The following is a 22,610-nucleotide window of genomic DNA, read 5'->3' as shown; positions in this document are numbered from 1 at the left end:
CCACTCAGAAACTAACTGCAGCTCTTTGTTGAGTGTTGCAGTCATTTCAGTCGCTGTAGTTGCTGACGTGTATAGTGTAATTTCCACAGATTTAGTTGAGCTTTAGGGTTTAGTGAGTGTTTTGTCCCAAATACAATGCTTTTAACACCATTGTCAGGGAACAAGGAATTTCTCAAACACTACAATTCTGCAATTGACTGGTGCAATTAGGTTGCTGATAGGCTGGGAAAGATGGGGTGACTTCATTTCTGTGCTTGGCCAATGAGGTTACTCGATGGAAGTTGGGGCGCTCTGAGGAAAATGAAGGTGTGTGACTGGGGGTAGGCTTATTGCTCAGATACAAATAAACAGGTGTTTTACATTCAGGTAATCACCTAGGTCTATGGTAATTACAGCTCCAGGCCTTTCGATCTGTTGAGTATATAAGGCTACGTTCTTTTTTTGTATTCCTCAGACAGGGCTATGTTACTTTGACCTTCCAGTAATTCAAATCAGTACAAAAATAAATATATATTTTGGAAACAGATTGCAAATAACCAATGGCGCTCAAATTCAACTTGAAGGTGTGTAGATACTGTTATGCTTGTATTGAAAGAAAAGGACACGTTTAGAAACGACAATGTAGAAAATGAATTAAACCTGTTAAATGTCATGTAGGTTAATTGCTGTGGAATTTACCAGGTATTTTTGGTCCTCGTCATTTTCTGCTGTGACTGTGTCCTTGGTGAGAAACACATTTGTCTGATTTTCTATAGCTTGCGAGTATTTACTTGATCATTTCATAAGTGGCCTCCATTGATGTCATTGTTTTCTCTCAGGAATATGCACTGTCACACACTGCACTGACACAACCAAGTGTTTGCTATCCCTCGACAAAAGCAACTGCAAATGTGCTGTTGGCTACTATGGAGACCTGTGTGACAAAGGTTTAAACATTTTGGTAGACCAGAATAACTACAATAGTTCTATTGGAATTTGTTCTAAAACTGTTTTAATTTATTTTAGTTGCTACCATCAATGTCATGTGTGGCAAAGACTACATTACTATCATGGTGAATGAGGACTTTTTCCAGTACTACAAAGTACCTATGGAATCTCTGCACTTGAAGAATGAGTCTTGTCGTGCCCAAAGGGAGGTTATGTCTGATGTCCCATACTACATTGTGCGGATATCAAAGGATCAGTACGTTTCCTGTGGCGGTAAACCACTGGAGGTAAGTATGATTCATCCCACACTTCATATTATCCTTTGATAATCCTGTCTCAGAAAAGGCCTAATCTCAAGGCTCAACACTGATCTATAGTTGTCATGCGCCGATTTGAGGGCAGGAGTTTTTACCCTTGTTATCGCAGCAAGTCCAAGTGGTGACTTATTTATGAAGCTGGAAGTTTGTTTTTACTGGCATTGTGCTCTCTCTTTTTACAACAGAAAAACATCACTCACATTGCATACGCCTTAACTCTCATGTCGGCCCCTCAAGTCTATGGAAATATAATAAGAGACCCAATGATAAAAATTGAGTACACGTGTATCTACCCATACATCCGCATTGTCAGTTTGCCGTACCCCATCATCCCCTTCTCTAGGTAAGGCCCACTCTCTAAAAATGGACTTGATCACAACTTAATGTACTTAAAGTTTGTCTTGGTCTATTACTGGAACGACCTAACAAGTAGACTCACTTGAGATGCAATTTGTCACATTGCCTTATTTGATACTCGGGTTTCCTCTCCAGGAACAATTCTGGGCTCTAGTTTGAGCCTGTACAATAGGTCCAGGAGTTATTCTTGCTAGTCTGACATTACTGATGTTCCAGCTGTTGATGGTGTTAAGGGTAAATGTTACACTAATCTTGGTTATTATTTCTCAATTCCCTTCGTGAAAGCCACCACTGTCTTGTAACCCTCCATGGCTAGTTGTAGGTGGTTGGTTGGAATTTAGAAAATGCTGTTTATTTCACTTTTGCCATGTGACGCAATCTTGATTTCAATTATTCTCATTGATTGAGACAGGTGGGTGTCCACACAAGTGCTGCATGTCATGAGTGTGACTCAGAAATAAAGCTTTGTGTTGAATGACACTTGTCTGTCTCAATGGGAGAAGATTTGAAATGGGGAAGATAGTGGCATACACCGTTGTTGCATTACTTCCTTGAGGATAATTGACTTTAACTGGGCATTTTCTAAATTCCAACAAACCACCTGCACCTAGCCGTGAACTTTTAGAAGACAGTTGTGGCTTTCAAGTGGGGCATTGAGGAATATTCACTTAGTGAGTGTTGGTAGAATATTTTGCTTACCCTTAATTTGTTTTATTTTTACCTTTTATTAATACTAAATACTTCCTAGGTAGCAACGGCTATTAATACTACCTAGGTAGCAACCGCTATCCGCCATCTGGGACAGCGAGTAATGTCGGACTAACCACTGATTTATAAGCAGGAGTTCTTTCGGTTCAGGTAATGTGGATATGACAAGCATTTCTCTCACAGTAATCCTGTGCTGTTTTGGTTCAGTGAGACTGTGATGCGGATGGGTGAGTTGGATGCCAAGGTGGAGATGGCCCTCTTCACAGATCACACCTACACAGAGGCGTTCCAAAGCTCACCGCTGATCCACCTCCGGGACAGGGTGTATGTGGAGATCAAGGTCGTGGAGCTGGAGGACGTCTTCCACTTGAGGGTGAATGAATGCTGGGCCACACAGTCCCCCAAACCCAACCAGACAGACAGCGCTGTTCACACCCTGCTGCGCAATGGGTGAGTGGACAATCAACATTTATCCCTGGGAACATGTACGCCTACTTCTGCTCTTGAAACATGGCATGAACAAATCATTTAGCATGCTGTGAGCAATTCAGTTGAGCTGAGCTCAATTTGGCATGTCTGACTAATTGTGGCAGATCAGTGTTAAATTTGATGAAGGTCTTGGATTTATTCAACCCAAGACACTCCCCCCCCCCCCCCCCCTCACAGGTGTGTGAATGACGACACTGTCACCTTTCTCAATACGACAATGGGCGCCAATGGAGAGGCCTCAACCATCCGGTACAGCTTTGACATGTTCCGCTTTGTTGTGGAGCCTCATGACCTGTACCTGCACTGCACAGTGCGCTTGTGCTCCCTGGACGATGACGAACCCTGCATTCCTGTAAGTTCACTGGCCTTTGGTGCAGCGGGCTAAGGCACTGCATAGCGGTGCTAGCTGTGTCACTACAGATCCTGGTTCGATTCCAGGTTTTGTCGCCGCGAACGGGAGACCCATGAGGCGGCGCACAATTGGCCCAGTGTTGTCCGGGTTAGGGGAGGGTTTGGCTGGCCGGGTTGTCCTTGTCCCATCGTGCTCTAGCGACTCCTGTGGCAGGCCGGGCACAATGCACACTGACACGGTCGCCAGGTGTACGGTGTTTCCTTCGACGCGTTGGTGCGACTGACTTCCGGGTTAAGTAAGCATTGTCAAGAAGCAGTGCGGCTCGGCGGGGTTGTGTTTCGGAGGACGCACAGCTCTCGCCCTTCGCCTCTCCCCAGTCCGTACGGGAGTCGCAGCAATGGGACTAGACTGTAACTACCACTTGGATACAATGAAATTGGGATGACAAAAGGGGTTAAAAATGCTCAAATATTATTTCTATTCATGAAGAAAATGCCTTTTCAGAAGTTGGCATGGCATTCAAGATTGTCTTTTATTAATGCTTTACTGCTACAGGAGTGCAAATCTATAACCAAGAGGGCAGCAGTGCGTGGAGACCCAACTCAAGGTCTACTGTCATATGGACCAATCAGGATTGACATACCAGACCGACCCCAATCTAGTAAGGATTTGTGTTTCGTTATCTACGTAAGATTAAAATATATTTTCTTACCGGCTCAAATGTCCTTGCCCTTGCTCACTCTACTTGCCTGCATTTTTTTTAAATGATTGTGACGTAGACCAGAGGGCTATACTACAAAAGCTCAACATGGGTATATGTTTTTGGTTGAGTCATTCTTTCACTTTTCAAAATGGTTATGTAAGATTTTTTAGGCACCTTAGCTGGCTAAATCATTGATCCTACATTGTAGTATACCCCTCTGGCCTCATGTTGCAGTTGAGGCAGGGTGGTGTGAGGTGTTTTCAACAGTCTTGACTTTGTTCCAGATCTGCTGCTGCTGCTGATTCCTGTGGCTGGCATCTGGGTCCTGGGCCTCTTCCTCCTCGCCCTAATCACCATCGCTAAGGCAGGAAACCGACGACTGTCACAGCTAGCAAACCGCTGACATCCAACTTGAATAAAAATAATAATTTCTATGACAATTAAATGAGTTCCTCTCTGCAAAAATGTTGTGCCTTTGACATTTTATAAACATGACTTACCACAGAGCTCTGAGCATTCAGCCCTGTAGTTCAATGTGGCTGTGGGTTACAAACAAGTTCAAACATGAGTTACTGGTTTAAATCATAACTGGTCTCATCAAAAACCAACTCCTATTATAGTGTCACTCGATTTGATCAAATGGTGTAGTGATTCTTAGCTATCAGCAGATGGCAATAGGAGCCAAGTGAGGGGTCAGTCTATAATTCATCCCCAGGGGGAGGGGAGTTTATTTTCAAGAGAAATTGCTTTGTCTAATAGACTTCCCACAGTATCTAGGCTACATTAACTTTCCTCCCGATTTTCTCTAGCAGAGTCACTGCTCTGTATTCTCAGACGGCAGTGAGTTTATTGGACTATCAATGTAATCCAGGATGGCATGCGGCGGTTTAACTAAAATCTAACAGACCTTCTGGATACTTGGAAGTAACTTGTAAGACAATTGTATTTTGTTTGAGGGTATCCTCCACAATTACGTTCTGAGTATAGTACGGCTACATCTTACCAAGAACAAAACATGACGCTTGACACCTTTTTTCTCTCTACTCTTCCCTCATCGTGCAGGGAAGCTATTGACTGAAGGGGAAGTAGGTAACACACTAACGTGTCAGAAGAAATGCTGTTCTTACCTTTAGCTCGTGTGGGCCATTAGGAACTGGGCATAAATGGACAACTGACTCAGGCTTTAAATAACCCATGATCACATATTTGGGGATAATTTCTACCAGTTCTAATCCGAGCTGTTTCGCAAACGATCCGATTTCAGCGCGCCACGACCCAATGCCCAGTGGTTGGGCTGCGGAGAGAACTTGGAACACAAACTGGATTTTGAACTTAACCAAAGAGTTTGACTATGCAGTCACATAGCAGATCACTCATCACTTGACGGCAATTTTCAATCACATCTGAATGACAGTCCATTGCACGGGCGAACGAGGCTGCATAAAAATGGCATATCTCTGGAGAAGCACTTCTCCGGGGCTGTGGAAACAAATGGCCTCAATCGTCTTGCTCTTGTGCAACAGGCTTGTTACCAATGAGGACGAAGGCCATTTCAACGCAGAGGTACAGTATGTTGTATACGTGTGTCCTTTAATGTCAAAATATGGACGTTTTTATGGTGCGTAAATATGTAGAATTGTGGCCGTCGCCTTATGAACTTAGTTTCCTTTAACTGAAACGTTGCATGACCATGATCTCTATTATCCTGGTCAGGTAATCTAAACTGATCTTGCATTTTATGTGATCTAATGACTTCTCATGCGCTGATTCATGGACCTTTCCAATAATGGATATTGGGCAACATTCCCACTTCATGCATGGCAGGCATATTATTAGGAGTAATTGTGTGACGTGTAAAAGTTTGACCTCTATGGTTAAACCCTATTTACATGCTTGTAAACCACAATGTGTTCCTCATCTACTGTACTGCTTATCCTGCAGGCATGTTGTGCAAGATATCCAGAAGGAGGCCAATTGCTTTGGTCGTCTTTCCTTCCAGTTCTCTGCTGCCCATGACTGGAACGAATTGCAAAAATCTCTGAAGCTGGAGACTCACATCTCCCTCACTAGTTTTAAGCACCAGCTGTCAGAGCAGCTTACAGATCACTGCACCTGTACATAGCCCATCTGTAAACAGCCCATCTATCTACCTACCTCATCCCCATACTGGTATTTATTTATTTTGCTAATTTGCACCCCAGTATCTCTACCTGCACATTCATCTTCTGCCGATCTACCATTCCAGTGTTTAATTGCTATGTTGTAATTACTTCGCCACCATGGCCTATTTATTTCCTTAACTTACCTCATTTGCATTCACTGTATATAGACTTTTTGTTTTCTTTTGATCTACTGTATTGTTTATTCCATGTGTAACTGTGTTGTTGTATGTGTCGAATTGCTACGCTTTATCTTGGCCAGGTCGCAGTTGCAAATGGGAACTTCTCAACTAGCCTACCTAGTTAAATAAAGGTGAAATAAATAAATAAAGGAGCCTTCCTCAGCGATGATGGCGGTGAGTGAGTTGTTATAGGGGATAATGGCTGTAAAAAATGGAGGGAGGCTATAGACACTGAGCTGAGTGGGGAAAGGGTTTGGACACATGGAATGCCTGGCAAAGGTTGTCTAACGCAGGTATCTCATAATTCCTCCTCTCCCACCAAAGTCCCACCCCAGCTAATGCTTTTCAAAGCTGTTTCCTATAGTGGATAAACAACTATTCCATTTTCATCAAAAGGGATAGGTACTTGTGAAGGAGAATTAAAAATAGTCTCTAGTCCAAGTGAAGGCTTCTCCTTCACAGTACTGTAACTATTACTAATGGTGAACAGGACTAGCACAGGTCTGCAATGACAGTATCCTGTGAACTGTGATGAACTTGTCAAGAGTTGGAGCAGAAGATGCATACCCAAAGAAGGTTAACAGACTAATGACTCAAACTTGAAAAAATGAACAAATAGCATTTCCACAGTAAATTCCCTCTGTGCTTTTCAACATTTGCATCAACAATATTTGTCTTCCCTACCCAGCTTACACATACTTCTACAAGCGCTCCAGGGACTGGAGGTTTGATAACCAGAAGATGAAGGATGACCCAGACTACCCCAGATCCATCGTGTTTAGCTACAGATTTCCGTGAATGTCCTTATAAAACAGAGTGGTGGTGCATGAATGTCTAACAGTTGTGTGTTCTGTAAACACAAGACCACCGTCTCCCACTGTGTCTTTCCTCTAGTCTACCCCCTCGACCACAACAGCCCAGACTTTATCCACAAAGGGGAAACATTTGATAGACTCCCTCGGGCGAGATTAAATGCGGGGGTTATTATCATATACATCGTGCACATATTTAGGAAGGGTTAAAGCCTGATAGAACAGAGCTGGGTCTGGGTTACATTTCCCAGATGTTGCTAATTTAGTTGTTTTGGGTGCAGAGCCAGGGAGGGGTTAGGAGGCATGCCAGCATTTATTTTGCCCAAGTTAGAGTTCTAACAGGCTTGCTCATGTAGCCATACTACCCGGCTCACATGACTTCCTTGAAGGGCGGCTAGTCAAGCGCCGATGTGGAGATCTGTTTTGAACAGCACGTGCAAATAAATGGGAGCGCTGTAAAATCTGTGGAATGACGTCTCACATAGGCAACGCGCACACACGCATCGAAACGTTTCACTACGTTATCTAGAGTAGACAACTCAAAAATAGTTTGCCCCCACGTTTACATTTGAAATTCAATGCCACTTGTGTGCAATACACGTAATCACTAGCGAGGTTTCCATCTAATTTGCAACATGTTTTCATGCAAATATTCTAAAATGTGCTTTAAAAAAAATTGTATTTCCCACCAGAAATAAATTTCTATCAATCAGATTTATTGAGGATAGAAGTCTGTGAGCGATGGTGTAGTGCACATAACAATTACTTTTGTGGTTAAATTCCCATTTTACATTTGAAAAATACAAGTTAAATGGCTTTCCATCGATGGTTTTGTCAAAATCTGTTATATAGCAAATGGGGTCTTGGCACGTGCGCTCCAGACAACAGCTGGCAAATACAGTTCGGACAGGCTAACTACATTATGAAATGACGTATAAGAGCAATATCCATTACACAATGCAGATAGCCCGGTTAGCCAATGTGCGGGAGCACTGGTTGGTCGGCCCAATTGAGGTAGTATGTACATGAATGTATAGTTAAAGTGACTATGCATATATGATAAACAGAGTAACAGCAGCGTAACAAGAGGGGTTGGTGGGGGCACACAATGCAAATAGTCCGGGTAGCTATTTGATTACCTGTTCAGGAGTCTAATGGCTTGGGGTAAAAACTGTTGAGAAGCCTTTTTGTCCTAGACTTGGCACTCCGGTACCGCTTGCCATGCGGTATAGAGAGAACAGTCTATGACTTGGGTGGCTGGGGTCTTTGACCATTTTTATAGCCTTCCTCTGACACCGCCTGGTGTAGAGGTCCTGGATGGCAGGCAGCTTAGCCCCAGTGATGTAATGGGCCGTACGCACTACCCTCTGTAGTGCCTTGCGGTCAGAGGCCGAGCAATTGCCATACCAGGCAGTGATTCAACCAGTCAGGATGCTCTCGATGTTGCAGCTGTAGAACCTTTTGAGGATCTCAGGACCCATGCCAAATCCTTTTAGTTTCCTGAGGGGGAATAGGCTTTGTCGTGCCCTCTTCACAACTGTCTTGGTGTGTTTGGACCATTCTAGTTTGTTGTTGATGTGGACACCAAAGAACTTGAAGCTCTCAACATGCTCCACTACAGCCCTGTCGATGAGAATGGAGGAGTGCTCGGTCCTCCTTTTCCTGTAGTCCACAATCATCTCCTTAGTCTTGGTTACGTTGAGGGTTAGGTTGTTATTCTGGCACCACCCAGCCAGGTCTCTGACCTCCTCCCTATATGCTGTCTCGTCGTTGTCGGTGCAAACTTAATGATGGTATTGGAGTCGTGCCTGGCCATGCAGTCATGGGTGAACAGGGAGTACAGGAGGGGACTGAGCACACACCCCTGTGGAGCTGTGTTGAGGATCAGCATGGCAGATGTGTTTTCATTCCTACCCTCACCACCTGGGGGCGGCCCGTCAGGAAGTCCAGGATCCAGTTGCAGAGGGAGGTGTTTAGTCCCAGGGTCCTTAGCTTAGTGATGAGCTTTGAGGGTACTATGGTGTTGAACGCTGAGCTGTAGTCAATGAATAGCATTCTCACATAAGTGTTCCTACCTACCCTCACCACCTGGGGGCAGCCCTAGAGTAGAGCAGAGTACCCTAGCAGAGCTATAGTACCCTAGCAGAGCTATAGCCTATGCAGACTAGTAGGCCTAGGCCATCTCCATTGGAAGACCATAAAATTTTTTGACAAACATTGTGAAATTAAAATTCCCTAAATTATCAACCTCTCTATTAAGCCATGTCTCTCCCTGCAACGTTTGTTCTTCTGAATAGGAGGGGTTCTTCAATTGACTGGTGCAATTAGGTTGCTGATAGGCTGGGAAAGATGGGGTGACTTCATTTCTGTGCTTGGCCAATGAGGTTACTCGATGGAAGTTGGGGCGCTCTGAGGGAAATGAAGGTGTGTGACTGGGGGTAGGCTTATTGCTCAGATACAAATAAACAGGTGTTTTACATTCAGGTAATCACCTAGGTCTATGGTAATTACAGCTCCAGGCCTTTCGATCTGTTGAGTATATAAGGCTACGTTTTTTTTTTTGTATTCTTCAGACAGGGCTATGTTACTTTGACCTTCCAGTAATTCAAGTCAGTACAAAAATAAATATATATTTTGGAAACAGATTGCAAATAACCAATGGCGCTCAAATTCAACTTGAAGGTGTGTAGATACTGTTATGCTTGTATTGAAAGAAAAGGACACGTTTAGAAACTACAATGTAGAAAATGAATTAAACCTGTTAAATGTCATGTAGGTTAATTGCTGTGGAATTTACCAGGTATTTTTGGTCCTCGTCATTTTCTGCTGTGACTGTGTCCTTGGTGAGAAACACATTTGTCTGATTTTCTATAGCTTGCGAGTATTTACTTGATCATTTCATAAGTGGCCTCCATTGATGTCATTGTTTTCTCTCAGGAATATGCACTGTCACACACTGCACTGACACAACCAAGTGTTTGCTATCCCTCGACAAAAGCAACTGCAAATGTGCTGTTGGCTACTATGGAGACCTGTGTGACAAAGGTTTAAACATTTTGGTAGACCAGAATAACTACAATAGTTCTATTGGAATTTGTTCTAAAACTGTTTTAATTTATTTTAGTTGCTACCATCAATGTCATGTGTGGCAAAGACTACATTACTATCATGGTGAATGAGGACTTTTTCCAGTACTACAAAGTACCTATGGAATCTCTGCACTTGAAGAATGAGTCTTGTCGTGCCCAAAAGGAGGTTATGTCTGATGTCCCATACTACATTGTGCGGATATCAAAGGATCAGTACGTTTCCTGTGGCGGTAAACCACTGGAGGTAAGTATGATTCATCCCACACTTCATATTATCCTTTGATAATCCTGTCTCAGAAAAGGCCTAATCTCAAGGCTCAACACTGATCTATAGTTGTCATGCGCCGATTTGAGGGCAGGAGTTTTTACCCTTGTTATCGCAGCAAGTCCAAGTGGTGACTTATTTATGAAGCTGGAAGTTTGTTTTTACTGGCATTGTGCTCTCTCTTTTTACAACAGAAAAACATCACTCACATTGCATACGCCTTAACTCTCATGTCGGCCCCTCAAGTCTATGGAAATATAATAAGAGACCCAATGATAAAAATTGAGTACACGTGTATCTACCCATACATCCGCATTGTCAGTTTGCCGTACCCCATCATCCCCTTCTCTAGGTAAGGCCCACTCTCTAAAAATGGACTTGATCACAACTTAATGTACTTAAAGTTTGTCTTGGTCTATTACTGGAACGACCTAACAAGTAGACTCACTTGAGATGCAATTTGTCACATTGCCTTATTTGATACTCGGGTTTCCTCTCCAGGAACAATTCTGGGCTCTAGTTTGAGCCTGTACAATAGGTCCAGGAGTTATTCTTGCTAGTCTGACATTACTGATGTTCCAGCTGTTGATGGTGTTAAGGGTAAATGTTACACTAATCTTGGTTATTATTTCTCAATTCCCTTCGTGAAAGCCACCACTGTCTTGTAACCCTCCATGGCTAGTTGTAGGTGGTTGGTTGGAATTTAGAAAATGCTGTTTATTTCACTTTTGCCATGTGACGCAATCTTGATTTCAATTATTCTCATTGATTGAGACAGGTGGGTGTCCACACAAGTGCTGCATGTCATGAGTGTGACTCAGAAATAAAGCTTTGTGTTGAATGACACTTGTCTGTCTCAATGGGAGAAGATTTGAAATGGGGAAGATAGTGGCATACACCGTTGTTGCATTACTTCCTTGAGGATAATTGACTTTAACTGGGCATTTTCTAAATTCCAACAAACCACCTGCACCTAGCCGTGAACTTTTAGAAGACAGTTGTGGCTTTCAAGTGGGGCATTGAGGAATATTCACTTAGTGAGTGTTGGTAGAATATTTTGCTTACCCTTAATTTGTTTTATTTTTACCTTTTATTAATACTAAATACTTCCTAGGTAGCAACGGCTATTAATACTACCTAGGTAGCAACCGCTATCCGCCATCTGGGACAGCGAGTAATGTCGGACTAACCACTGATTTATAAGCAGGAGTTCTTTCGGTTCAGGTAATGTGGATATGACAAGCATTTCTCTCACAGTAATCCTGTGCTGTTTTGGTTCAGTGAGACTGTGATGCGGATGGGTGAGTTGGATGCCAAGGTGGAGATGGCCCTCTTCACAGATCACACCTACACAGAGGCGTTCCAAAGCTCACCGCTGATCCACCTCCGGGACAGGGTGTATGTGGAGATCAAGGTCGTGGAGCTGGAGGACGTCTTCCACTTGAGGGTGAATGAATGCTGGGCCACACAGTCCCCCAAACCCAACCAGACAGACAGCGCTGTTCACACCCTGCTGCGCAATGGGTGAGTGGACAATCAACATTTATCCCTGGGAACATGTACGCCTACTTCTGCTCTTGAAACATGGCATGAACAAATCATTTAGCATGCTGTGAGCAATTCAGTTGAGCTGAGCTCAATTTGGCATGTCTGACTAATTGTGGCAGATCAGTGTTAAATTTGATGAAGGTCTTGGATTTATTCAACCCAAGACACTCCCCCCCCCCCCCCCCTCACAGGTGTGTGAATGACGACACTGTCACCTTTCTCAATACGACAATGGGCGCCAATGGAGAGGCCTCAACCATCCGGTACAGCTTTGACATGTTCCGCTTTGTTGTGGAGCCTCATGACCTGTACCTGCACTGCACAGTGCGCTTGTGCTCCCTGGACGATGACGAACCCTGCATTCCTGTAAGTTCACTGGCCTTTGGTGCAGCGGGCTAAGGCACTGCATAGCGGTGCTAGCTGTGTCACTACAGATCCTGGTTCGATTCCAGGTTTTGTCGCCGCGAACGGGAGACCCATGAGGCGGCGCACAATTGGCCCAGTGTTGTCCGGGTTAGGGGAGGGTTTGGCTGGCCGGGTTGTCCTTGTCCCATCGTGCTCTAGCGACTCCTGTGGCAGGCCGGGCACAATGCACACTGACACGGTCGCCAGGTGTACGGTGTTTCCTTCGACGCGTTGGTGCGACTGACTTCCGGGTTAAGTAAGCATTGTCAAGAAGCAGTGCGGCTCGGCGGGGTTGTGTTTCGGAGGACGCACAGCTCTCGCCCTTCGCCTCTCCCCAGTCCGTACGGGAGTCGCAGCAATGGGACTAGACTGTAACTACCACTTGGATACAATGAAATTGGGATGACAAAAGGGGTTAAAAATGCTCAAATATTATTTCTATTCATGAAGAAAATGCCTTTTCAGAAGTTGGCATGGCATTCAAGATTGTCTTTTATTAATGCTTTACTGCTACAGGAGTGCAAATCTATAACCAAGAGGGCAGCAGTGCGTGGAGACCCAACTCAAGGTCTACTGTCATATGGACCAATCAGGATTGACATACCAGACCGACCCCAATCTAGTAAGGATTTGTGTTTCGTTATCTACGTAAGATTAAAATATATTTTCTTACCGGCTCAAATGTCCTTGCCCTTGCTCACTCTACTTGCCTGCATTTTTTTTAAATGATTGTGACGTAGACCAGAGGGCTATACTACAAAAGCTCAACATGGGTATATGTTTTTGGTTGAGTCATTCTTTCACTTTTCAAAATGGTTATGTAAGATTTTTTAGGCACCTTAGCTGGCTAAATCATTGATCCTACATTGTAGTATACCCCTCTGGCCTCATGTTGCAGTTGAGGCAGGGTGGTGTGAGGTGTTTTCAACAGTCTTGACTTTGTTCCAGATCTGCTGCTGCTGCTGATTCCTGTGGCTGGCATCTGGGTCCTGGGCCTCTTCCTCCTCGCCCTAATCACCATCGCTAAGGCAGGAAACCGACGACTGTCACAGCTAGCAAACCGCTGACATCCAACTTGAATAAAAATAATAATTTCTATGACAATTAAATGAGTTCCTCTCTGCAAAAATGTTGTGCCTTTGACATTTTATAAACATGACTTACCACAGAGCTCTGAGCATTCAGCCCTGTAGTTCAATGTGGCTGTGGGTTACAAACAAGTTCAAACATGAGTTACTGGTTTAAATCATAACTGGTCTCATCAAAAACCAACTCCTATTATAGTGTCACTCGATTTGATCAAATGGTGTAGTGATTCTTAGCTATCAGCAGATGGCAATAGGAGCCAAGTGAGGGGTCAGTCTATAATTCATCCCCAGGGGGAGGGGAGTTTATTTTCAAGAGAAATTGCTTTGTCTAATAGACTTCCCACAGTATCTAGGCTACATTAACTTTCCTCCCGATTTTCTCTAGCAGAGTCACTGCTCTGTATTCTCAGACGGCAGTGAGTTTATTGGACTATCAATGTAATCCAGGATGGCATGCGGCGGTTTAACTAAAATCTAACAGACCTTCTGGATACTTGGAAGTAACTTGTAAGACAATTGTATTTTGTTTGAGGGTATCCTCCACAATTACGTTCTGAGTATAGTACGGCTACATCTTACCAAGAACAAAACATGACGCTTGACACCTTTTTTCTCTCTACTCTTCCCTCATCGTGCAGGGAAGCTATTGACTGAAGGGGAAGTAGGTAACACACTAACGTGTCAGAAGAAATGCTGTTCTTACCTTTAGCTCGTGTGGGCCATTAGGAACTGGGCATAAATGGACAACTGACTCAGGCTTTAAATAACCCATGATCACATATTTGGGGATAATTTCTACCAGTTCTAATCCGAGCTGTTTCGCAAACGATCCGATTTCAGCGCGCCACGACCCAATGCCCAGTGGTTGGGCTGCGGAGAGAACTTGGAACACAAACTGGATTTTGAACTTAACCAAAGAGTTTGACTATGCAGTCACATAGCAGATCACTCATCACTTGACGGCAATTTTCAATCACATCTGAATGACAGTCCATTGCACGGGCGAACGAGGCTGCATAAAAATGGCATATCTCTGGAGAAGCACTTCTCCGGGGCTGTGGAAACAAATGGCCTCAATCGTCTTGCTCTTGTGCAACAGGCTTGTTACCAATGAGGACGAAGGCCATTTCAACGCAGAGGTACAGTATGTTGTATACGTGTGTCCTTTAATGTCAAAATATGGACGTTTTTATGGTGCGTAAATATGTAGAATTGTGGCCGTCGCCTTATGAACTTAGTTTCCTTTAACTGAAACGTTGCATGACCATGATCTCTATTATCCTGGTCAGGTAATCTAAACTGATCTTGCATTTTATGTGATCTAATGACTTCTCATGCGCTGATTCATGGACCTTTCCAATAATGGATATTGGGCAACATTCCCACTTCATGCATGGCAGGCATATTATTAGGAGTAATTGTGTGACGTGTAAAAGTTTGACCTCTATGGTTAAACCCTATTTACATGCTTGTAAACCACAATGTGTTCCTCATCTACTGTACTGCTTATCCTGCAGGCATGTTGTGCAAGATATCCAGAAGGAGGCCAATTGCTTTGGTCGTCTTTCCTTCCAGTTCTCTGCTGCCCATGACTGGAACGAATTGCAAAAATCTCTGAAGCTGGAGACTCACATCTCCCTCACTAGTTTTAAGCACCAGCTGTCAGAGCAGCTTACAGATCACTGCACCTGTACATAGCCCATCTGTAAACAGCCCATCTATCTACCTACCTCATCCCCATACTGGTATTTATTTATTTTGCTAATTTGCACCCCAGTATCTCTACCTGCACATTCATCTTCTGCCGATCTACCATTCCAGTGTTTAATTGCTATGTTGTAATTACTTCGCCACCATGGCCTATTTATTTCCTTAACTTACCTCATTTGCATTCACTGTATATAGACTTTTTGTTTTCTTTTGATCTACTGTATTGTTTATTCCATGTGTAACTGTGTTGTTGTATGTGTCGAATTGCTACGCTTTATCTTGGCCAGGTCGCAGTTGCAAATGGGAACTTCTCAACTAGCCTACCTAGTTAAATAAAGGTGAAATAAATAAATAAAGGAGCCTTCCTCAGCGATGATGGCGGTGAGTGAGTTGTTATAGGGGATAATGGCTGTAAAAAATGGAGGGAGGCTATAGACACTGAGCTGAGTGGGGAAAGGGTTTGGACACATGGAATGCCTGGCAAAGGTTGTCTAACGCAGGTATCTCATAATTCCTCCTCTCCCACCAAAGTCCCACCCCAGCTAATGCTTTTCAAAGCTGTTTCCTATAGTGGATAAACAACTATTCCATTTTCATCAAAAGGGATAGGTACTTGTGAAGGAGAATTAAAAATAGTCTCTAGTCCAAGTGAAGGCTTCTCCTTCACAGTACTGTAACTATTACTAATGGTGAACAGGACTAGCACAGGTCTGCAATGACAGTATCCTGTGAACTGTGATGAACTTGTCAAGAGTTGGAGCAGAAGATGCATACCCAAAGAAGGTTAACAGACTAATGACTCAAACTTGAAAAAATGAACAAATAGCATTTCCACAGTAAATTCCCTCTGTGCTTTTCAACATTTGCATCAACAATATTTGTCTTCCCTACCCAGCTTACACATACTTCTACAAGCGCTCCAGGGACTGGAGGTTTGATAACCAGAAGATGAAGGATGACCCAGACTACCCCAGATCCATCGTGTTTAGCTACAGATTTCCGTGAATGTCCTTATAAAACAGAGTGGTGGTGCATGAATGTCTCAGTTGTGTGTTCTGTAAACACAAGACCACCGTCTCCCACTGTGTCTTTCCTCTAGTCTACCCCCTCGACCACAACAGCCCAGACTTTATCCACAAAGGGGAAACATTTGATAGACTCCCTCGGGCGAGATTAAATGCGGGGGTTATTATCATATACATCGTGCACATATTTAGGAAGGGTTAAAGCCTGATAGAACAGAGCTGGGTCTGGGTTACATTTCCCAGATGTTGCTAATTTAGTTGTTTTGGGTGCAGAGCCAGGGAGGGGTTAGGAGGCATGCCAGCATTTATTTTGCCCAAGTTAGAGTTCTAACAGGCTTGCTCATGTAGCCATACTACCCGGCTCACATGACTTCCTTGAAGGGCGGCTAGTCAAGCGCCGATGTGGAGATCTGTTTTGAACAGCACGTGCAAATAAATGGGAGCGCTGTAAAATCTGTGGAATGACGTCTCACATAGGCAACGCGCACACACGCATCGAAACGTTTCACTACGTTATCTAGAGTAGACAACTCAAAAATAGTTTGCCCCCACGTTTACATTTGAAATTCAATGCCACTTGTGTGCAATACACGTAATCACTAGCGAGGTTTCCATCTAATTTGCAACATGTTTTCATGCAAATATTCTAAAATGTGCTTTAAAAAAAATTGTATTTCCCACCAGAAATAAATTTCTATCAATCAGATTTATTGAGGATAGAAGTCTGTGAGCGATGGTGTAGTGCACATAACAATTACTTTTGTGGTTAAATTCCCATTTTACATTTGAAAAATACAAGTTAAATGGCTTTCCATCGATGGTTTTGTCACAAAATCTGTTATATAGCAAATGGGGTCTTGGCACGTGCGCTCCAGACAACAGCTGGCAAATACAGTTCGGACAGGCTAACTACATTATGAAATGACGTATAAGAGCAATATCCATTACACAATGCAGATAGCCCGGTTAGCCAATGTGCGGGAGCACTGGTTGGTCGGCCCAATTGAGGTAGTATGTACATGAATGTATAGTTAAAGTGACTATGCATATATGATAAACAGAGTAACAGCAGCGTAACAAGAGGGGTTGGTGGGGGCACACAATGCAAATAGTCCGGGTAGCTATTTGATTACCTGTTCAGGAGTCTAATGGCTTGGGGTAAAAACTGTTGAGAAGCCTTTTTGTCCTAGACTTGGCACTCCGGTACCGCTTGCCATGCGGTATAGAGAGAACAGTCTATGACTTGGGTGGCTGGGGTCTTTGACCATTTTTATAGCCTTCCTCTGACACCGCCTGGTGTAGAGGTCCTGGATGGCAGGCAGCTTAGCCCCAGTGATGTAATGGGCCGTACGCACTACCCTCTGTAGTGCCTTGCGGTCAGAGGCCGAGCAATTGCCATACCAGGCAGTGATTCAACCAGTCAGGATGCTCTCGATGTTGCAGCTGTAGAACCTTTTGAGGATCTCAGGACCCATGCCAAATCCTTTTAGTTTCCTGAGGGGGAATAGGCTTTGTCGTGCCCTCTTCACAACTGTCTTGGTGTGTTTGGACCATTCTAGTTTGTTGTTGATGTGGACACCAAAGAACTTGAAGCTCTCAACATGCTCCACTACAGCCCTGTCGATGAGAATGGAGGAGTGCTCGGTCCTCCTTTTCCTGTAGTCCACAATCATCTCCTTAGTCTTGGTTACGTTGAGGGTTAGGTTGTTATTCTGGCACCACCCAGCCAGGTCTCTGACCTCCTCCCTATATGCTGTCTCGTCGTTGTCGGTGCAAACTTAATGATGGTATTGGAGTCGTGCCTGGCCATGCAGTCATGGGTGAACAGGGAGTACAGGAGGGGACTGAGCACACACCCCTGTGGAGCTGTGTTGAGGATCAGCATGGCAGATGTGTTTTCATTCCTACCCTCACCACCTGGGGGCGGCCCGTCAGGAAGTCCAGGATCCAGTTGCAGAGGGAGGTGTTTAGTCCCAGGGTCCTTAGCTTAGTGATGAGCTTTGAGGGTACTATGGTGTTGAACGCTGAGCTGTAGTCAATGAATAGCATTCTCACATAAGTGTTCCTACCTACCCTCACCACCTGGGGGCAGCCCTAGAGTAGAGCAGAGTACCCTAGCAGAGCTATAGTACCCTAGCAGAGCTATAGCCTATGCAGACTAGTAGGCCTAGGCCATCTCCATTGGAAGACCATAAAATTTTTTGACAAACATTGTGAAATTAAAATTCCCTAAATTATCAACCTCTCTATTAAGCCATGTCTCTCCCTGCAACGTTTGTTCTTCTGAATAGGAGGGGTTCTTCAATTGACTGGTGCAATTAGGTTGCTGATAGGCTGGGAAAGATGGGGTGACTTCATTTCTGTGCTTGGCCAATGAGGTTACTCGATGGAAGTTGGGGCGCTCTGAGGGAAATGAAGGTGTGTGACTGGGGGTAGGCTTATTGCTCAGATACAAATAAACAGGTGTTTTACATTCAGGTAATCACCTAGGTCTATGGTAATTACAGCTCCAGGCCTTTCGATCTGTTGAGTATATAAGGCTACGTTTTTTTTTTTGTATTCTTCAGACAGGGCTATGTTACTTTGACCTTCCAGTAATTCAAGTCAGTACAAAAATAAATATATATTTTGGAAACAGATTGCAAATAACCAATGGCGCTCAAATTCAACTTGAAGGTGTGTAGATACTGTTATGCTTGTATTGAAAGAAAAGGACACGTTTAGAAACTACAATGTAGAAAATGAATTAAACCTGTTAAATGTCATGTAGGTTAATTGCTGTGGAATTTACCAGGTATTTTTGGTCCTCGTCATTTTCTGCTGTGACTGTGTCCTTGGTGAGAAACACATTTGTCTGATTTTCTATAGCTTGCGAGTATTTACTTGATCATTTCATAAGTGGCCTCCATTGATGTCATTGTTTTCTCTCAGGAATATGCACTGTCACACACTGCACTGACACAACCAAGTGTTTGCTATCCCTCGACAAAAGCAACTGCAAATGTGCTGTTGGCTACTATGGAGACCTGTGTGACAAAGGTTTAAACATTTTGGTAGACCAGAATAACTACAATAGTTCTATTGGAATTTGTTCTAAAACTGTTTTAATTTATTTTAGTTGCTACCATCAATGTCATGTGTGGCAAAGACTACATTACTATCATGGTGAATGAGGACTTTTTCCAGTACTACAAAGTACCTATGGAATCTCTGCACTTGAAGAATGAGTCTTGTCGTGCCCAAAAGGAGGTTATGTCTGATGTCCCATACTACATTGTGCGGATATCAAAGGATCAGTACGTTTCCTGTGGCGGTAAACCACTGGAGGTAAGTATGATTCATCCCACACTTCATATTATCCTTTGATAATCCTGTCTCAGAAAAGGCCTAATCTCAAGGCTCAACACTGATCTATAGTTGTCATGCGCCGATTTGAGGGCAGGAGTTTTTACCCTTGTTATCGCAGCAAGTCCAAGTGGTGACTTATTTATGAAGCTGGAAGTTTGTTTTTACTGGCATTGTGCTCTCTCTTTTTACAACAGAAAAACATCACTCACATTGCATACGCCTTAACTCTCATGTCGGCCCCTCAAGTCTATGGAAATATAATAAGAGACCCAATGATAAAAATTGAGTACACGTGTATCTACCCATACATCCGCATTGTCAGTTTGCCGTACCCCATCATCCCCTTCTCTAGGTAAGGCCCACTCTCTAAAAATGGACTTGATCACAACTTAATGTACTTAAAGTTTGTCTTGGTCTATTACTGGAACGACCTAACAAGTAGACTCACTTGAGATGCAATTTGTCACATTGCCTTATTTGATACTCGGGTTTCCTCTCCAGGAACAATTCTGGGCTCTAGTTTGAGCCTGTACAATAGGTCCAGGAGTTATTCTTGCTAGTCTGACATTACTGATGTTCCAGCTGTTGATGGTGTTAAGGGTAAATGTTACACTAATCTTGGTTATTATTTCTCAATTCCCTTCGTGAAAGCCACCACTGTCTTGTAACCCTCCATGGCTAGTTGTAGGTGGTTGGTTGGAATTTAGAAAATGCTGTTTATTTCACTTTTGCCATGTGACGCAATCTTGATTTCAATTATTCTCATTGATTGAGACAGGTGGGTGTCCACACAAGTGCTGCATGTCATGAGTGTGACTCAGAAATAAAGCTTTGTGTTGAATGACACTTGTCTGTCTCAATGGGAGAAGATTTGAAATGGGGAAGATAGTGGCATACACCGTTGTTGCATTACTTCCTTGAGGATAATTGACTTTAACTGGGCATTTTCTAAATTCCAACAAACCACCTGCACCTAGCCGTGAACTTTTAGAAGACAGTTGTGGCTTTCAAGTGGGGCATTGAGGAATATTCACTTAGTGAGTGTTGGTAGAATATTTTGCTTACCCTTAATTTGTTTTATTTTTACCTTTTATTAATACTAAATACTTCCTAGGTAGCAACGGCTATTAATACTACCTAGGTAGCAACCGCTATCCGCCATCTGGGACAGCGAGTAATGTCGGACTAACCACTGATTTATAAGCAGGAGTTCTTTCGGTTCAGGTAATGTGGATATGACAAGCATTTCTCTCACAGTAATCCTGTGCTGTTTTGGTTCAGTGAGACTGTGATGCGGATGGGTGAGTTGGATGCCAAGGTGGAGATGGCCCTCTTCACAGATCACACCTACACAGAGGCGTTCCAAAGCTCACCGCTGATCCACCTCCGGGACAGGGTGTATGTGGAGATCAAGGTCGTGGAGCTGGAGGACGTCTTCCACTTGAGGGTGAATGAATGCTGGGCCACACAGTCCCCCAAACCCAACCAGACAGACAGCGCTGTTCACACCCTGCTGCGCAATGGGTGAGTGGACAATCAACATTTATCCCTGGGAACATGTACGCCTACTTCTGCTCTTGAAACATGGCATGAACAAATCATTTAGCATGCTGTGAGCAATTCAGTTGAGCTGAGCTCAATTTGGCATGTCTGACTAATTGTGGCAGATCAGTGTTAAATTTGATGAAGGTCTTGGATTTATTCAACCCAAGACACTCCCCCCCCCCCCCCCTCACAGGTGTGTGAATGACGACACTGTCACCTTTCTCAATACGACAATGGGCGCCAATGGAGAGGCCTCAACCATCCGGTACAGCTTTGACATGTTCCGCTTTGTTGTGGAGCCTCATGACCTGTACCTGCACTGCACAGTGCGCTTGTGCTCCCTGGACGATGACGAACCCTGCATTCCTGTAAGTTCACTGGCCTTTGGTGCAGCGGGCTAAGGCACTGCATAGCGGTGCTAGCTGTGTCACTACAGATCCTGGTTCGATTCCAGGTTTTGTCGCCGCGAACGGGAGACCCATGAGGCGGCGCACAATTGGCCCAGTGTTGTCCGGGTTAGGGGAGGGTTTGGCTGGCCGGGTTGTCCTTGTCCCATCGTGCTCTAGCGACTCCTGTGGCAGGCCGGGCACAATGCACACTGACACGGTCGCCAGGTGTACGGTGTTTCCTTCGACGCGTTGGTGCGACTGACTTCCGGGTTAAGTAAGCATTGTCAAGAAGCAGTGCGGCTCGGCGGGGTTGTGTTTCGGAGGACGCACAGCTCTCGCCCTTCGCCTCTCCCCAGTCCGTACGGGAGTCGCAGCAATGGGACTAGACTGTAACTACCACTTGGATACAATGAAATTGGGATGACAAAAGGGGTTAAAAATGCTCAAATATTATTTCTATTCATGAAGAAAATGCCTTTTCAGAAGTTGGCATGGCATTCAAGATTGTCTTTTATTAATGCTTTACTGCTACAGGAGTGCAAATCTATAACCAAGAGGGCAGCAGTGCGTGGAGACCCAACTCAAGGTCTACTGTCATATGGACCAATCAGGATTGACATACCAGACCGACCCCAATCTAGTAAGGATTTGTGTTTCGTTATCTACGTAAGATTAAAATATATTTTCTTACCGGCTCAAATGTCCTTGCCCTTGCTCACTCTACTTGCCTGCATTTTTTTTAAATGATTGTGACGTAGACCAGAGGGCTATACTACAAAAGCTCAACATGGGTATATGTTTTTGGTTGAGTCATTCTTTCACTTTTCAAAATGGTAATGTAAGATTTTTTAGGCACCTTAGCTGGCTAAATCATTGATCCTACATTGTAGTATACCCCTCTGGCCTCATGTTGCAGTTGAGGCAGGGTGGTGTGAGGTGTTTTCAACAGTCTTGACTTTGTTCCAGATCTGCTGCTGCTGCTGATTCCTGTGGCTGGCATCTGGGTCCTGGGCCTCTTCCTCCTCGCCCTAATCACCATCGCTAAGGCAGGAAACCGACGACTGTCACAGCTAGCAAACCGCTGACATCCAACTTGAATAAAAATAATAATTTCTATGACAATTAAATGAGTTCCTCTCTGCAAAAATGTTGTGCCTTTGACATTTTATAAACATGACTTACCACAGAGCTC

General features: G+C 43.9%; 3 protein-coding genes and 2 long non-coding RNA genes across 11 annotated transcripts; all 5 read left to right on the top strand.

Moving 5' to 3' along the window:
* Nucleotides 1-491: 491 nt before the first annotated feature.
* Nucleotides 492-4,318, top strand: LOC149985276 (zona pellucida glycoprotein D-like). Of its 3 annotated transcripts, none has more exons than XM_090211342.1 (9): nucleotides 492-563; nucleotides 682-724; nucleotides 819-926; nucleotides 1,006-1,214; nucleotides 1,430-1,587; nucleotides 2,517-2,759; nucleotides 2,976-3,150; nucleotides 3,706-3,811; nucleotides 4,138-4,318. In XM_090211342.1, exons 1-9 carry the CDS (start codon nucleotides 540-542, stop codon nucleotides 4,254-4,256), a joined length of 1,185 nt encoding a protein of 394 aa, XP_090067468.1. In that variant the 5' UTR covers nucleotides 492-539; the 3' UTR covers nucleotides 4,257-4,318. The 3 variants fall into 3 exon arrangements, with proteins under 3 accessions (XP_090067468.1, XP_090067464.1, XP_090067470.1); XM_090211338.1 differs by having other exon boundaries at nucleotides 495-563; nucleotides 658-724; XM_090211344.1 differs by lacking the exons at nucleotides 492-563; nucleotides 682-724; nucleotides 819-926; nucleotides 1,006-1,214; nucleotides 1,430-1,587 and adding an exon at nucleotides 2,206-2,272.
* A 224-nt stretch (nucleotides 4,319-4,542) lies between these two features.
* On the top strand, nucleotides 4,543-6,360 carry LOC149985275 (uncharacterized). Its single transcript, XR_016488992.1, has 3 exons — nucleotides 4,543-4,784; nucleotides 4,916-5,416; nucleotides 5,795-6,360. It is a non-coding gene; the product is annotated as an uncharacterized LOC149985275 (long non-coding RNA).
* Nucleotides 6,361-9,562: 3,202 nt separating this feature from the next.
* On the top strand, nucleotides 9,563-13,442 carry LOC149985274 (zona pellucida glycoprotein D-like). 3 transcript variants are annotated; one of them, XM_090211332.1, is made up of 9 exons: nucleotides 9,563-9,688; nucleotides 9,783-9,849; nucleotides 9,944-10,051; nucleotides 10,131-10,339; nucleotides 10,555-10,712; nucleotides 11,642-11,884; nucleotides 12,100-12,274; nucleotides 12,830-12,935; nucleotides 13,262-13,442. In XM_090211332.1, exons 1-9 carry the CDS (start codon nucleotides 9,665-9,667, stop codon nucleotides 13,378-13,380), a joined length of 1,209 nt encoding a protein of 402 aa, XP_090067458.1. In that variant the 5' UTR covers nucleotides 9,563-9,664; the 3' UTR covers nucleotides 13,381-13,442. The 3 variants fall into 3 exon arrangements, with proteins under 3 accessions (XP_090067458.1, XP_090067459.1, XP_090067462.1); XM_090211333.1 differs by having other exon boundaries at nucleotides 9,564-9,688; nucleotides 9,807-9,849; XM_090211336.1 differs by lacking the exons at nucleotides 9,563-9,688; nucleotides 9,783-9,849; nucleotides 9,944-10,051; nucleotides 10,131-10,339; nucleotides 10,555-10,712 and adding an exon at nucleotides 11,331-11,397.
* Nucleotides 13,443-13,666: 224 nt separating this feature from the next.
* On the top strand, nucleotides 13,667-15,484 carry LOC149985273 (uncharacterized). The gene is made up of 3 exons (XR_016488993.1): nucleotides 13,667-13,908; nucleotides 14,040-14,540; nucleotides 14,919-15,484. It is a non-coding gene; the product is annotated as an uncharacterized LOC149985273 (long non-coding RNA).
* Nucleotides 15,485-18,686: 3,202 nt separating this feature from the next.
* On the top strand, nucleotides 18,687-22,565 carry LOC149985272 (zona pellucida glycoprotein D-like). 3 transcript variants are annotated; one of them, XM_090211320.1, is made up of 9 exons: nucleotides 18,687-18,812; nucleotides 18,907-18,973; nucleotides 19,068-19,175; nucleotides 19,255-19,463; nucleotides 19,679-19,836; nucleotides 20,766-21,008; nucleotides 21,223-21,397; nucleotides 21,953-22,058; nucleotides 22,385-22,565. In XM_090211320.1, the coding sequence occupies exons 1-9, from the start codon at nucleotides 18,789-18,791 to the stop codon at nucleotides 22,501-22,503; spliced, it is 1,209 nt and encodes a 402-aa protein (XP_090067446.1). In that variant the 5' UTR covers nucleotides 18,687-18,788; the 3' UTR covers nucleotides 22,504-22,565. The 3 variants fall into 3 exon arrangements, with proteins under 3 accessions (XP_090067446.1, XP_090067448.1, XP_090067451.1); XM_090211322.1 differs by having other exon boundaries at nucleotides 18,688-18,812; nucleotides 18,931-18,973; XM_090211325.1 differs by lacking the exons at nucleotides 18,687-18,812; nucleotides 18,907-18,973; nucleotides 19,068-19,175; nucleotides 19,255-19,463; nucleotides 19,679-19,836 and adding an exon at nucleotides 20,455-20,521.
* The last annotated feature ends 45 nt before the right edge of the window (nucleotides 22,566-22,610 follow it).

The sequence above is a fragment of the Oncorhynchus mykiss genome, chromosome 2 (assembly GCF_057628025.1).
Source record: "Oncorhynchus mykiss isolate SJ-2025 chromosome 2, ASM5762802v1, whole genome shotgun sequence".
Classification (NCBI taxonomy): Eukaryota; Metazoa; Chordata; class Actinopteri; order Salmoniformes; family Salmonidae; genus Oncorhynchus; species Oncorhynchus mykiss.
Note: the sequence above shows the minus strand (reverse complement) of the source record. Positions and strands in the feature narration are given on the sequence as shown.